The sequence below is a fragment of the Dendrobates tinctorius genome, unplaced genomic scaffold, assembly GCF_039654945.1.
Source record: "Dendrobates tinctorius isolate UK_male_01 unplaced genomic scaffold, ASM3965494v1 ptg000164l, whole genome shotgun sequence".
NCBI lineage: Eukaryota > Metazoa > Chordata > Amphibia > Anura > Dendrobatidae > Dendrobates > Dendrobates tinctorius.
Window position 1 is genome coordinate 10,694,188 of NW_027361831.1, and position 16,422 is coordinate 10,710,609.

Genomic DNA, 16,422 nt, shown 5'->3' on the forward strand with positions numbered 1-16,422 from the left:
GGGTCTCTGTGCTGGGGGGCGGCAGCTCCTCTTTCAGCAGCATGGGGGCTCTGTGCTGGGGGCGGTGGCAGCTCTTTGTGCAGCGTCGGGGCTCCACCGGCATTTCCACAAAGCCCGAAGGCCCCGGCAGATCTATTGCTGCGATGCGGTGGCCTCCAGGGGCGGCGCATGCTCAGATTCAGATCTCGTCTCCCGATGAAAGTTTTTTTTTCCCTGCCACAAATGCAAAATGTGCCAACAGGTCCAAACCAGTTAAAAACTGGGAATTACTAAGGATGGCACTGAATATAAAATTAGGAATTTCATTACTTGCTCCACTGGAAGGGGTTATATATGCAATTAAATGCCCATGTGAAAACTTTATGTGGGCCGTACCAAACGCCCACTGAAAGTTAGAATTAGTGAGCATATCAGAAATATAAAGAAAAGATTTTTGGGCCAATCCTTACCTAAGCACTTCGTGGAACACCACGGAGGAGTGGTACAGTCCATGGAAATTCTGGTTCTTGAAATTGTATACCAACACTGGAGGAAGGGTAATTATATTAGTTTGATGTCCCGTGCAGAAAGTAAATGGATTTTTACCTTGGATACTCTTATCCCTAGGGGACTAAATAGTGAAATAGAATGATTTGGTTTTTATTAATATCAACTTGCCTATATTGGACATATAAGAACTAGAATCCGCCCTTTTCTCGCCATGGAAACAACAAAAACCCTCACTGTAGCATTGATCCACTCCCGCCTGGATTACTGCAACACTCTATTAATTGGCCTCCCCGTTACTCGACTATCCCCTCTCCAGTCCATGCTTAATGCAGCAGCCACGGTCGTCTATCTAGATAATCGGTACTCGGACGCGTCCACTCTTTGCCAGTCCTTACACTGGCTGCCCATTCATTATAGGATCCAATTCAAAGTACTTGTTCTCACCCACAAAGCTCTCCACAGTTCAGCACCCCCTATATCTCCTCCCTCATTTCTGTCTATCGGCCTAACCGACCAATGCGCTCTGAAAATGACTTTCGACTAACCTCTGCACTAATCCGTACCTCCCACTCCCGACTCCAAGACTTCTCCTGTGCTTTGCCAATCCTCTGGAATGCTCTACCCCAAGAAATTAGGACTATCCACAATTTGCACAGTTTTAGGCGCTCCCTCAAAACACATTTTTTCAGAGCGGCCTATCACGTTCAAAATCATTCTATGTGTAAGTGCATGAGCCCATTCACTATCTCCATCCATCCCTCACTCCCTCAAGATGGCTGGACCATCATTGTAAATACACCATTGTAAATGCACACCTGTACTTTGTATCTCCCTCACCTCATTGTAGATTGTAAGCTCTCACGAGCAGGGTCATCTTATTTTGCTTTAATTACTGTATTGTTAACATTGTTACTTATGACTTGTGTTTTGAAACTGTAAAGCGCTGCGGAATATGTTGGCGCTATATAAATAAAGATTATTATTATTACTATAAGAAGGACCATCCTTGAGGAAGGAAACCTGATGTGGCACTTAGGTGTCACTTCCTTTTGTATTTTAATTTTATTTTTGTTGCTATAGAACTTATATTGAATCTTGTGATTTAGTCTTGTAATAAAAATTATTGACTATTTTATATAGCTCAGGTGTCCATTCCTTTTTTGGTTTTCTATCAGTTTTTTATGGATGAGCTTTTTCTATTGTATGCCCTTTTTTGGGATGATTGAGTTTGCTGGCCAATCAAGCACAGTGATACTGGTTTTTTTTAAACCAGGTATTGGTACTTTTGGCAGTGTTGACAGGTGCCAAGTCCTGCTAGAGAATACATAGTAACATAGTTAGCAAGGCCAAAAAAAGAAATTTGTCCATCCAGTTCAGCCTATAATCCGTCAGAATGAAATTTCCATCTCCAAAAAGCTTGTCGGCAGAGGGAAGTATGAAGTGCTCTAAAATTTCCTGGTAGACGGCTGCGCTGACTTTGGTCTTGAGAAAACAGTGGACCTACACCAGCCGATGACATGGCTCCCCAAACGATCACTTCTTTAGCAATGACCTTTTGTGGCTTACACTCCTTGTGGAGTGTCAGTTACTGCCTTCTGGACATCTGTCAAGTCAGCAGTCTTCCCCATGATTGTGGAGCCTACTAAAACAGACTAAGGGACCTTTTTAAACCCTTAGGAAGCCTTTGCAGGTGTGTTTTGTTAATTATTCTAAGATAACGAGTTTTACACATTCTACAAAGTCAGAGCTTCTTCATACATTGTGCTGCTCCTCCGTTCTGCACTAAAATGCATGTTATGGTCAAGGAATGTGCAAAACAGGCAACCCTTAATAGTACTGACTGACAGGCTTATTTATGATCCTCCACTGAGTGTCTTACTACAAAAGAGTGGTGATCAACACTCAAACAACCTATGAAGATGCTGCTGGTTGCCTGATATCATTATCTACCCGTCCTTGCTCTGTGGCCTTTGGTTAGAATGTGAACTGCTTCGTCACCAATTTTAAAAAAATATTTCCATACTTACTGTATATAATTGAAAAACTAATAATTTGTTATTCTTGGCAGGTGACGTTATTAGGGGATCAGAAGGACTTCTGTCATCTTCAGATTTTCAATCATATGATCTTGGTGGGCCACAAGACGCATATGAAGAAAATTGCATCATCCCAGCTGTATCCTCAGTGTTTGGCAACAAAGATCTACAATTTGATTCTTTTAAACAGGTCCTATCTTCTGATTCATCACAGACTATTAAGGAAAATAAAACTCACAGAAAGGATGTTATAACTACCATAGGAAAGAAGACATTTTCATGTCCAGAATGTGGGGAATATTGTAGAGCTAAATCAACTCTTAATAGACATATGAGAAGTCACACACAGAAGAAGTCGTATGCATGTCGAGAATGTGGGAAATGTTTTACTAAGAGTTCAAGTCTTGTTATCCATCAGAGAACCCACACAGGGGAGAAGCCTTTTTCATGTTCAGAATGTGGCAAATGTTTTACAAGTAAATCAACTCTTGTTACACATCAGAGAACTCACACAGGGGAGAAACCTTATTCATGTTCAGACTGTGGGAAAGATTTTAATCACATATCAAATCTTGTTGCACATCAGAAAACTCACACAGGGGAGAAGCCATATTCATGTTCAGAATGTGGGAAATGTTTTGTGTGTAAATCATATTTGGTTAGACATCAAAAAAGTCACATAAGGAAGAAGAAATATATTTTCTTTCAAAACAACTTTTGTTAAACAGTAAAGGGTGAGAAGCCATTTTAATACCTTGAATGTTGGAAATGTTTTATTTGAAAATCAAATTCTGCTTATCAGAAATTAAGTCTTTTATAAATGTAGGCTCTGTATGTGTCTCCTTTTTGCTAGTTGCAAATAGGGATGAGTGAACTCGAACGGTAAAGTTTGGAGTTCTTACTGGACACCTAGTGTCCGGAACCGAACACAGACTTCTTACTGGACATCTGTGTTACTGTTTGGGTTTGGCAGCCTAATAAAGCTTGTTGAAAGGCTGCACTGCAGCCAATTAGTAGAACAAAGTAGCAGAGGATTATATATATATAAAATTTTTAAAATAAAATAAATTCTCTTTTAAATGCAATGTTCCTTTGCTACAACATTTGAATGGCAGACCATTCGGTAATCATATATAGAGAGAAGGAAGTAAATCCACAGGGTTAAAAGTATAGAAATGGGACATGAATCATAATAATGATATATAACCATTTATTAATAAAGGTTTTTTAACACTGTATCCACACAAAGACACCGAGTTATAAAAACAGATATATAATGAATATAAAATTATTAGACCCACTATAATCAATATTTCTCCAGATAAGTTCCTATACACTGTATGACGCACAAGCACAAAGGATAATAGTACAAAAATAGTTCTCTGTTCACTATTTTTGTATTTTTGTACTATTATCATTTGTGCTTGTGCGCCATACAGTGTATAGGAACGTATCTGGAGAAATATTGATTATAGTGGGTCTAATAATTTTATATTCATTATATATCTGTTTTTATATCTCGGTGTCTTTGTGTGGATACAGTGTTATATAACCATTTATTAATAAAGGTTTTTTATCATTATTATTATGATTATTATCATTTCTATACTTTCAACCCTGTGGATTTACTTCCTTCTCTCTATGTGCAGCCAATTAGCAAACCTCAAAGCTGTTGTCACTTCCGGCTCCGTTACAGCCACGCCAAGTAATGGCATGCCTGTGATTGGCTAGTGCACCACATTACCCTGCCTGATCGTGTAAAATAAGTAATTAATTAAAAAAACAACATGAGGTTCCCTCTATGTTTAATAACCAGCCAAGGGAAAGCAGAAAGCTGTGATCTGCTCTTATTATGCTGAGAAGAAACGCTGACATAATGCCCACAGGTTAGTAATGGGGCAGTCTGACAAACGCCTCTCCATTGCTAACCCATGGGTTTGATGTCAGCACCAGCTGCTGACATAAACCTCACAATCCCACTACCCCGATTGCTATTGCACCATGGCAATTAGGAAGAGCTGAAGCTAAGAGACAGAACTGACACATATATTGGATGCATCACTTCTGGGTATGGCTTAGGGCTGGACTTATGCTATGAAGGGGTCAATATACATGGCCCTTCCCAGCCTATTAATAACAGCTGTCTGCTTTGCCTTAGTTGTTTATTAAAATTAGAGGGGACTCCAAGTCATTTTTTGAGGGTCCTCCCATTTTTAATAACCAGCAAAGAAGACTGCTGGGGCTGATATTAATAGGCTGGGAGAGTCTATGGTTATTGTCCCCTTCCCAGCATAAAATGATCAGCTCACAGCTGTCTCATTTCCCTTGGCTGGTTATTAAAAATAGGGGGGATCCCACATCATTTATTTATTAACAAGTACAGTAAACTACATGCAAGACTGCTCCACATGGACCTCCACTTCCTAGTAAAAGATTATTTTTCATTTTCTTTATTATGTTATTTTAAGTCATTTTCCTATCCACATTTGTTTGCAGGCCAATGGTCCTGCTGTTACCCCTATTTTTCTTCTTTTTACAGCCCCCTAGCCCTTACTACAACCATTTTACAGCACCACATTTTAGGTCACCATTGTCTTCTATTGAGTTTGGGTCCAGGGTCAAGTTCTGGTATCCAACCGAACTTTGGACTCAAGTTTGGCTGAACCCGACGAGCCTGAACTTCCACGGGTCCACTCATTCCTAGTTACAGATTAATTGTGAGATACCGTGATTAAATTGTTCTGTAATAAAAACACGATTTTGTATCTTCTGATTGCTATCTTGATTTTCTTCCTTATTTTCTTTGTTCACATTCTTTACCGAAGATCATGTCACATCTTTAGTCCAGCACATATACAGTATCTTAATTTTGGGATTACACTACCTATACCCCTATTAGGAGAGATTTGTATACCACAACTGTGTATATTTATTTATTTATTTTTATTTATAGTTATATATGTGTATGATAGTCTTGTGATGCTTTAGTTCAGCTGTTTCCTTCTTTTCAGAAGTGCACAAAACTGTGGCGGATGTGCTTTTATGCACCCCTAAAAAGACGAACACTGCCTGATCATATTCCAAACGGCATCCACGGTGCCTCCATATGCCTCATTATAGGGAATTTTCCATTGGGAAGTCTGTCTGAATCACTTATATTACAGAAATTTACATGGAAACCCCGATGTAAACGGATGCAGGATCAATGTGAGCTGAGCCTTACTCCGATCTTTGGGAAGCAGAATGAACAAATCAATAGTAGGTCAAGAATTGGTTTTACTTATTTTTTACACCATTCCGCATGCGGTATAAGTGATTAGACTACTTTATTCTTTGGGTCGGTGCGATTACAGCGATACCAGATTTACATCGGGTTTCATGTTTGATTGCTGTCACACACTAAAAGACACTTTTTTTGCATAAAAACAAGTTACTGCATCACCATATTTTGTGAGATATAATTTTTCCATATTTTTTCTGACCGAGACATGTGAGGGCTTGTTTTCTGCTGGATGAACTTAAGTTTTTATTGGTACCATTTTCGAGCTCATAACATTTTTGATCACTTTCTATTCCAATTTTTAGGAGGCAGAATAAACAAAAAACAGCAATTCAGGATTTTTTTAAATTTTTCAAAAGCTGTTCACTGTTTGGTAAAAGTGATAAGGCAGCTTTATTCTTTTCAGTCAGTACGATAACAGCAATTCCATAGCTTGCTATTTTGGGGAATGAGATGACCTTTTGAGGGATACATTTTATTCACATAAGATTTTTTTTATCGCTTTTTATTCCAATTTTTTTTTCAGCGGTATTTCTTTACAGTGATTACTGAATGGGTTAATTAGTACAGTAAAGCAGTTTTACAGATAGTGTCTTTCTGGACACAGTGATACCAAATATATATACTTTTTTATTTAGTATTGTTATTGCACAAATATATTTATTGGTGTAATTTTTTTGTTATCTCTGAGATATATATATATATATATATATATATATATATATATATATATATATATATACCGTATTTTTCAGACTATAAGACGCACCGGACCATAAGACGTACCACAAATTTTCAAAAAGAAAATAGGGAAACAAAATAATGTGTCAAATGGGGGTCTGTCTTACAGTCTGTATTCAGCTTACCAGGGGGGATTGGTACAGGTGCAGGAGTGGTCACAGGGGTTGTTCAGTGGTCCAGGCTGGTGCTGTGGCCTCTGGGAAATCCCATCCCAGGCTGGTGCGGCAGTGGTGCTGTGTGCTGCATCGGGGGGTGCTCTGTGCTGGGGCGGTAGTGCTCTGCACTGGGGCAGCAGTGGTGGCTGTCTGTGCTGGGATGAGATCTCGGTGCCGAGATCTGAATCTGAGCATGCGCTGCCCCCAGCTTCCATTTTCCCGGAGGCCACCGCATCACAGCAATGGAGCTGCGGGGCCTCCGGTCTTTGACAAAATGCCAGCAGAGACCCCCACGCAGCACGGAGAGCTGCCGCCGCCCCAGCACACAGAGCCACTGCTACCCCAGCACAGAGCACCGCTGCCGCAGCAGTTATAGGTATATTCCGACTATGAGACGCACCCCCATTTTCCCTCAAAATTTTGGGGAAAAAAGTGCGTTTTATAGTCTAAAAAATACGGTACTTTTTACAATGTTTTTAACCTTTTTTTTTTCTTTTAACTTTTTTATTTGGTCCCTCTATGGAACTTTACCTTTTATTAGTCTGATCACTAGTCTAATGCATATGTATTGTGGTGCATTAGACCTATCAGGGTTATGCCACGTTCACACCTTCATTATTTGGTCAGTATTTTATATCATTATTTATAAGCTAAAATTAGGAGTGGGTGAAAAATAGAGAAGTGGTGATGTTTCTATTGATTGCTCTACTCCTGATTTTGGCTTACACATAATGATGTAAAGTACTGACCAAATTCTAAATGTGTGAGCATGGCCTAATCACTGAAAAAATGCCTTTTAGATCCTGCTCCTGGTATTGTCTAAAAGGCCATCGTAGCTGAGAGATCAGGAGGGTCCGCGTGATCGTGCTAAAGGGATGAGAGAGGGAGCCCCCTCCCTCAAACTTCTAAATGCTGCCATCGCTATTGATCACGGTATTTAGAGTACTGGCACTGTTTGTTGAAGCCAGAGCTCAGCTATCACTTAAGCTGAGCTCCCGCTGGCAATTGTGCTCGGATGTACCGTTACATCCATTTGTGGCAACGCACTTCAAAATAAGTCTTCCTGAAATGTCTAATGTTGGTAAAGGGTTTATATTAAAGATACATCTTAATAAATACAGTATATAGGTGGTACGCCAACAGGAGGTAAGTATAGATGGATTGCTTTGTGCATTACTATGGAGCATTTAATAAGGTAATGTACAGTAGTGGACATCTCTTTACAAGAGCTGCTGCACAGTGATAACTGCTATTTTCTATAGCTAAACCCACTGCCCAATGTGCTGTCCCACCAAGACACCCACCATAGTTTGCCCTGTGCTTCGTGGAATGACAGCAAGGGAAGTAGTAGCATTTGGACACAGATTTTGCTGATATACTTTTCAAGCGCTATGTTGCAGTAGCAAACCCCCTGAGGTAGCAGTAGAGTGGAAACCCCGGAGATGTGACCTCATTTTCCCAATGCCAGGACAATCCACTTAGCGCATGTAATAGCAGGCAGCACCACCACTGTTCACAATGTGAGTTGCTGACAGGATTGAAACTGTTTACTATGCTGGCCATCTAAACCAGATAAAAGAATCTCACTGAGCCAAATATGGGACATAAATATCAATGGGTCATCCGAATTGGAGCGTAAGGAGCAGGATATACAGTCATGGCTGAGAGTGCTGGCACTCTTGAAATTGTTCCAGATTATGAAGTATTTCTCCCAGAAAATTATTACAATTACACATGGTTTGTTATACACATGTTTATTTCCTTTGTATGTATCTTAACAAGGTGAAAAAAAACAGAAAAAAGGGCAAATTGGATATAATTTCACACTAAATCCCCAAAATGGGCCGGACAAAATTGTGGTTAAACAATTTCAAGCATATGATGCACAATCATACTCACCTGTGGCAAGTAACAGGTGCGGGCAATATGAAAATCACACCTGAAACCAGAGAGGTTGACTCAATCTTTGCACTGTGTCTGTGTGTATCACACTAAGCACAGAGAACAGAAAGAGGAGATGAGAACTGTCTGAGGACTTAAGAACCAAAATTGTTGAACAATATCAGCAATCTCAAGGTTGCAAGTCCATTTCCATAGATCTTTATTTTCCTTGGTCCACAGTGTGTAGCATAATCAAGAAGTTTACAACCCATGGCACTGTAGCTAATCTCCCTAGACGTGGACGGCAGAGATAAAATGATGAAAGGTTGCAACTCTGGATAGTCCAGATGGTGAATAAGCAGCACCAATCAAGTTCCAAAGAAATTCAAACTGTCCTGCAGGCTCAGGATGCATTAGTGTCAGCGCAAACTATCCATCGACCTTAAATGTAATGAAACACTATGACAGGAGACCAAGGAGTACCCCATTGCTGACACAGAGACATAAAAAGGCTAGACTGAAGTTTGCCGAAATGTACATGAGTAAGCCAAAATCCTCCTGGGAAAATGTGTTGTGGATAGAGACCAAGATAGAGATTTTTGTTAACCCCTTAAGCCCCAAGGGTGGTTTGCACGTTAATGACCGGGCCATTTTTTACAATTCTGACCACTGTCCCTTTATGAGGTAATAACTCTGAAACGCTTCCATGGATCCCGGTGATTCTGACACTGTTTTCTCGTGACATATTGTACTTCATGTTAATGGTAAAATTTCATTCAAATAACTTGCGTTTATTTGTGAAAAAATGGAAATTTGGTGAAAATTTTGAAAATTTCGCAATTTTCCAACTTTGAATTTTTATGCCCTTAAATCACAGAGATACGGCACACAAAAAACTTGATAAGTAACATTTACCGAGTAAACAAGTAACCAAAATTTTTTTTTGTTAGAAAGTTATAAGGGTTAAAAATTGACCAGCGATTTCTCATTTTTGCAACACCATTTTATTTTTACGGACTACATCACATTTGAAGCCACTTTGAGTGGTCTATATGATAGAAAATACCCAAAAGTGACACCATTCTAAAAACTGCACCCCTTAAGGTGCTTAAAACCACATTCAAGAAGTTTATTAACCCTTTAGGTGCATCACAGGAATTTTTTGAATATTTAAAAAAAATGAACATTTAACTTTTTTTCACAAAAAAAATACTTCAGGTTCAATTTTTTTTATTTTACCAAGGGTAAAAGGAGAAATTGGACTGCAAAAGTTATTGTGCAATTTGTCCTTAGTACGTTGATACCTGATATGTGGGGGGGAACCACTGTTTCGGCGCATGGCAGACCTCAGAAGGGAAGGAGCGCCGTTTGACTTTTTCAATGCAAAATTGGCTGGAATTCAGATCGGATGCCATGTCGCGTTTGGAGAGCCCCTGATGTACCTAAACAGTGGAAACCCCCCACATATGACCCCATTTTGGAAACTAGACCCCCCCAAGGAACTTATCTAGATGTGTGGTGAGAACTTTGAACCCCCAAGGGCTTCACATCTTTTCACCCTCAATTCTTATTTTTCCAAGGGTAACAGGACCCTAAAAGATTTTGTACAATTTGTCCTGAGTGCGCTGATACCCCACATGTGGGGGTAAACCACTATTTGGGCGCATGGCAGAGCTCGGAAGGGAAGCAGCGCCATTTGACGTTTTTGGCTGGAATTGAGATCGGACACCATGTCGTGTTTGGAAAACCCCTGATGTACCAAAACAGTAGAAACCCCCCCACAAATGACACCATTTTGGAAACTAGACCCCCCAAGGAACTTATCTAGATGTGTGGTGAGCACTTTGAGCCCGGGCGTGAAAATAAAAAAATCGTATTTTTTCCACAAACAGGATCTTTTAGTCACTAATTTTTTTATTTTCCCAAGGGTACAAGGAGAAATTGGACCCCAAAAGTTGTTGTCCAATTTATCCTGAGTACGCTGATACCTCATATGTGGGAGAAAACTACTGTATGGGCACACGTCGGGGCTCGGAAGGGAAGTAGCGACGTTTTGGAATGCAGACTGATGGAATGGTCTGCGGGTGTCATGTTGCTTTTGGAGAGCCTTTGATGTACCTAAACTGTGGAAACCCCCCACAAGTGACCCCATTTTGGAAACTAGACCCCCTAAGGAAGTTATCTAGATGTGTGGTGAGCACTTTGAACCCCCAAGGGCTTCACAGAAGTTTATAATGCCCAGGCATGAAAATAAAAAAAATCATATTTTTTCCAAAAACATGATCAATTAGTCTCCATTTTTTTTATTTTCCCAAGGGTAACAGGAGAAATTGGACCCCAAAAGTTGTTGTCCAATTTGTCCTGAGTACCCTGATACCTCATATGTGGGAGAAAACTACTGTATGGGGACACGTCGGGGCTCGGAAGGGAAGTAGTGACGTTTTAGAATGCAGACTTTGATGGATTGGTCTGCGGGTGTCATGTGCTTTTGGAGAGCCCCTGATGTACCTAAACTATTGAAACTCCCCACAAGTGACCCCATTTTGGAAACTAGACCCCCCACGGAACTTATCTAGATGTGTGGTAAGCACTTTGAACCCCCAAGGGCTTCACAGAAGTTTATAACGCCTGGGCGTGAAAATAAAAAAATCATTTTTTTCCACAAAAATGATATTTTTGCCCCCAATTTTTTATTTTCCTAAGGGTAACAGGAGAAATTGGACCCCAAAAGTTGTTTTGCAATTTGTCCTGAGTATGCTGATACCCTATATGTGATTGTAAAACACTGTTTGGGCGCATGGCAGAGCTTGGAAGAGAAGGAGCACCATTTGACTTTTTCAATGCAGAATTGGCTGGAATTGAGATGAGACGCCATGTTGCATTTGGAGAGCCCCTGATGTGCCCAAACAGTGGAAACCCCTTAATTATAACTCCAACCCTAACCCCAACACACCCCTAACCCTAATCTCAGCCCTAACCCTAGCCCTAGCCCTAACCCTAGCCCTAACCCTAATGGGAAAATGGAAATAAATACATTTTTTTATCTTATTATTTTTGCCTAACTAAGGGGGTGATAACGGGGGGTTTGATTTACTATTTATGGCAGTTTTTAAGTTTGCCAGCTGTCACATGGTAAAAGACGCTTTTTATTGTAAAAATAGTTTTTGCATCACCACTTATTGAGAGCTATAATTTTTCCGTATTTTAACCCACTGAGTCATGTGAGGTCTTATTCTTTGCGGGACGAGTTGACATTTTTATTAGTACGATTTTCGGGCACGTGACTTTTTTTATAGCTTTTTATTCTGATTTTTGGGATGCAGAATGAACCAGCGTTTCATAAATTTTTTTTGAGGGGGTGCGTTTACACCGTTCCGCGTGCGGTAAAATTGATAAAGCGCTTTTATTCTTCGGGTCAGTATGGTTACAGCAATACCTCATTTAGGTTTTTTTTATGTTTTGGCGGTTTTATGCAATGAAAACTATTTTATCTAAAAAAATAATTATTTTTGCATCGCTTTATTCTGTGAGCTATAACTTTTTTATTTTTTTGCAGATGACGCTGTATGGCGGCTCATTTTTTGCAGGACAAGCTGACATTTTCAGTGGTACCATGGATATTTATATGCGTCTTTTTGATCGTGCGTTATTGCACTTTTTGTTCGGTGGTATGATAATAAATCATTATTTTTTGCTTGTTTTTTTATTTTTATTTTTTAAGGGGTTCGCTAAAGGGGTTAACTAATGGGACAGATTTATAGTGCGGGTCGTTATGGACGCGGCGATACCAAATGTGAACTTTTATTGTTTTTTGTTTTTTTTTATTTTCAAAAAATGAATTTATTGGGGAATATTTTTTTTTTTTTTTACTAATTTATTTAGCGATTTTTTTTTTTTTAAATTATTTTTACACTTTTTTTTTTTTTTTTTTAACTTTATTACATTGTCCCAGGTGGGACATCACTGTCCTGTGACAAATCGCTGATCTGTCACATCACAGATCACTGTGACAGATCAGCGATCTGTCAAAGGCACTGCTGCAGACTTCCTCATGCCTGCGCTTTGCAGGCAGAGAGGAAGTCAGCTCCCTACATCTTGGATCCGGGGGCCTGTAGGGAAAGAGCCCCCCGCAGCAGCGCTGCACATTGCGCTGCCGTGGGGGGCTCAGGGAAGCACGGAGGGAGCCCCCTCCCTGCCGATGCTTCCCTTTAACCCCCGGTACACCGCGATCGTGTTTGATCGCGGTGTACAAGAGGTTAACGTGTCGGGGCGGTCCGTGACCACCCCTGACACATTGTGCCGGGTGTCAGCTGTGATAATCAGCTGACACCTGGCTGCGATCAGAGGCGCTCACCACGTGAGCGCCACTGATCGCTATGACGTACTATCCCGTCCCTGGGAATTAAGTCCCAGGGCACATGGACGGGATAGTAGGTCTGATGGCAGAAAGGGGTTAATCAACAAAGTAATCACAAAGAGAAGAAGCCATATTCATGTTCAGAATGTGGGAAATGTTGTACAGATAAATCAACTTTTGTTAGACACGAGGAAAGACACATAAGGGAGAAACTATTTTTTTGCTCAGAATGTGAGAAATGTTTTTATGAGAAATCACATCTTGTTAGTCACCAAAGAATTCACACAAGGGGTGAAGCCATATTCATGTTTAGAATGTGGGAAACGTTTTCACCAGAAAGCGTATCTTGTTGTACATCAGAGAAATCACACAGGAGACAAGCCACATTCATGTTCAGAATGTGGAAAAAGTTTTTGTAACAGATCAGTACTTGTTACACATCACAGAACTCACACAGGCGTGAAGCGATATTCATGTTTAGAATGTGAAAAATGTTTCACACAGAGATCACATCTTGTTAGACATGAGAAAACTCACACAGGGGAGAAGCCTTATTCATGTCAAAAGTAAAAGAAAAGTCAAAGATGCTATAGGATTTTTACAGGATGAAAATGATGAAATGGTAAGACAGGATGTTGAGAAGGCTGAACTTTTAAATTCCTATTTTGCATCTGTTTTCTCTCAGAAAGGAAATGTAACATCAACTGTTATTCACTGTCCTATTAAGGGAATAGAAGAATCCAGGATATCGATAAACAGAAAGATAGTGAGGAAACACTTAGCTAACCTAAATGAATTCAAGTCTCCAGGTCCAGATGAATTACACCCCAGAGTACTGAAGGAGATAGCAGAAGAAATTTTTGAACCCCTCTCCATAATCTTTGAAAATTCTTGGAGAACAGGAGAAGTGCCAGAAGACTGGAGAAGAGCAAATGTTGTTCCTATCTTCAAAAAGGGGAAGAAGGTGGACCCAGGCAACTATAGGCCGGTGAGTCTGACTTCTATACCAGGAAAGATCTTTGAACAAATTATTAAACAACATGTATGTCAATACCTGGATAAGAATGAAGTGATTAAACAGAGTCAGCATGGGTTTGTAACTAATAAGTCATGTCAGACTAACTTAATTTCCTTCTATGACGGTATCACTGATTGGGTGGATCAAGGAAATGCTGTAGATATAGTATATCTTGACTTCAGCAAAGCATTTGACAAAGTCTCTCATACAATCCTTATTGAAAAAATGACTAAGTATGGAATGGACAAGGCAACTGTTAGGTGGATTCATAACTGGCTTAGTGATCGGACCCAAAGAGTGGTCGTAAATGGCTGCACATCCAGTTGGAAGAATGTCTCAAGTGGGGTACCACAGGGCTCTGTCCTGGGCCCTGTATTGTTCAACATCTTTATCAACGATTTAGATGAAGGAATTGAGGGCAAACTGATTAAATTTGCTGATGACACAAAGCTAGGAGGGATAGCTAATACTAGAGAAGAGAGAGAGAGGATTCAAAAAGATTTAAATAAACTGGAGAAGTGGGCAGCAACTAACAGAATTGTTTTTAACAGGGAGAAATGCAAAGTACTACATCTGGGCAATAAAAATGAAAAAAGCATATATAGAATGGGAGGAATAGGGCTAAGTGACAGCACATGTGAAAAAGACTTGGGTATACTAATAGATCACAGACTGAATATGAGTCAACAGTGTGATGCAGCAGCAAAAAAGGCAAATGCAATTCTAGGATGTATTAACAGAAGCATACAGTCTAGATCACGTGAAGTCATTATTTCCCTCTACTCCTCTTTGGTCAGACCTCATCTGGAATATTGTGTCCAGTTTTGGGCACCACATTTTAAAAAAGACATCAACAAACTGGAGCAAGTTCAGAAAAGAGCGACCAGAATGGTGACCGGTCTGCAAACCCTGTCTTATGAGGAAAGGTTGCAGGATTTGGGAATGCTTAGTTTGCAAAAGAGAAGACTGAGAGGAGACTTAATAGCTGTCTACAAATATCTAAAGGGCTGTCACATTGTAGAAGGATCAACTTTATTCTCATTTGCACAAGGAAAGACTAGAAGCAATGGGATGAAACTGAATGGGAGGAGACACAGATTAGATATTAGAAAAAACTTTTTGACAGTTAGAGTGATCAATGAGTGGAACAGGCTGCCACGAGAAGTGGTGAGTTCTCCTTCAATGGAAGTCTTCAAACAGAGGCTGGACAGACATCTGACTGGGATGATTTAGCGAATCCTGCTTTGAGCAGGGGGTTGGACCAGATGGCCCAGGAGGTCCCTTCCAACTCTACGATTCTTTGATTCTATGATTCTATGTTCCGAATGTGGGAAATGTTTTGCTGAGAAATCAACTCTTGTTATACATGAGAAAAGTCATACAGGGGAGAAGCCATTTTCATGCCCAGAATGTGGGAAATGTTTTACAGAAAGCTCTCAACTTGTTAAACATCAGAAAATTCACGAAGGCAAGATGCCATTTTTATGTTCAGAATGTGGGAAATGCTTTATGGAGAAATCACAACTTGATAGACATCTACGAATTCATACAGGGGAGAAACCATTTTCATGTTCAGAATGTGAGAAATGTTTTCTAGAGAAATCAGCTCTTGATAGACATCAAAGAACTCACACAGGGGAGAAGCCATTTTCATGTCTAGAATGTGGGAAATGTTTTTTAGTGCAATCGCATCTTGGTAGACATCAGAGAAGTCACAAAAGAAGGAAGGCATTTTCATGTCCACATTGTGAGAAATGTTTTATCTACAAATCACATCTTCTTAAACATCAAATAACTCACACAGGGGAGTAGCTAATTTTTTATTATTTGAAATCATTTTATTGATTATAGGAGGGAAGGAAGCAGTTTAGAGCACATTATGTATGCAAATAACAATAAACATTTGCTGTTGTCACTCACCTCTAAGGCCCCTTGGTTCCTCACTGTCACCTGTCCGTTACTTATTATTATTATAGCACCGTTTGTTCCATGACGCTTTACATGTGAAAAAGGGTATACATAACAAAAACGAGTACAGTAATCTTAAACAATACAAGTCACGACTGGTACAGGAGGAGAGAGGACCCTGGCCATGAGGGCTCACAATCTACAAGGGATGGGTGAGGATACAGTAGGTGAGGGTAGAGCTGGTCGTGCAGCGGTTTGGTGGATCGGTGGTTACAGCAGGTTGTAGGCTTGTCAAAAGAGGTAGATTTTCAGGTTCATTTTGAAGGTTTCCATGGTAGGTAAGAGTCTGATATGTTGGGGTAGAGAGTTCCAGTGTAGGGGGAATGTGTGGGAAAAATCTTGTATGCGATTGTGGATGGAGGAAACAGGTTGTGGATAGCTTTGTATGCCATGGTTAGGGTTTTGAACTGGAGTCTCTGGGTAATGGGGAGCCAGTGAAGGGATTGACAGAGGGGAGAGGCCAGGGAATAGCGGGGGATAAGTGGATTAGTCGGGCA

At 40.2% G+C, this 16,422-nt stretch overlaps 1 protein-coding gene across 1 annotated transcript in view; it reads left to right on the forward strand.

Moving 5' to 3' along the window:
* Window positions 1-15,769, forward strand: part of LOC141053003 (uncharacterized) — a 43,645-nt gene extending 27,876 nt beyond the window's left edge. The window contains exons 7-9 of the mRNA XM_073550324.1: window positions 2,558-3,199; window positions 13,217-13,493; window positions 15,271-15,769. Of these exons, the coding sequence (XP_073406425.1) occupies window positions 2,558-3,199; window positions 13,217-13,493; window positions 15,271-15,769 (1,418 nt within the window). The remainder of the gene's footprint in view (window positions 1-2,557; window positions 3,200-13,216; window positions 13,494-15,270) is intronic.
* The last annotated feature ends 653 nt before the right edge of the window (window positions 15,770-16,422 follow it).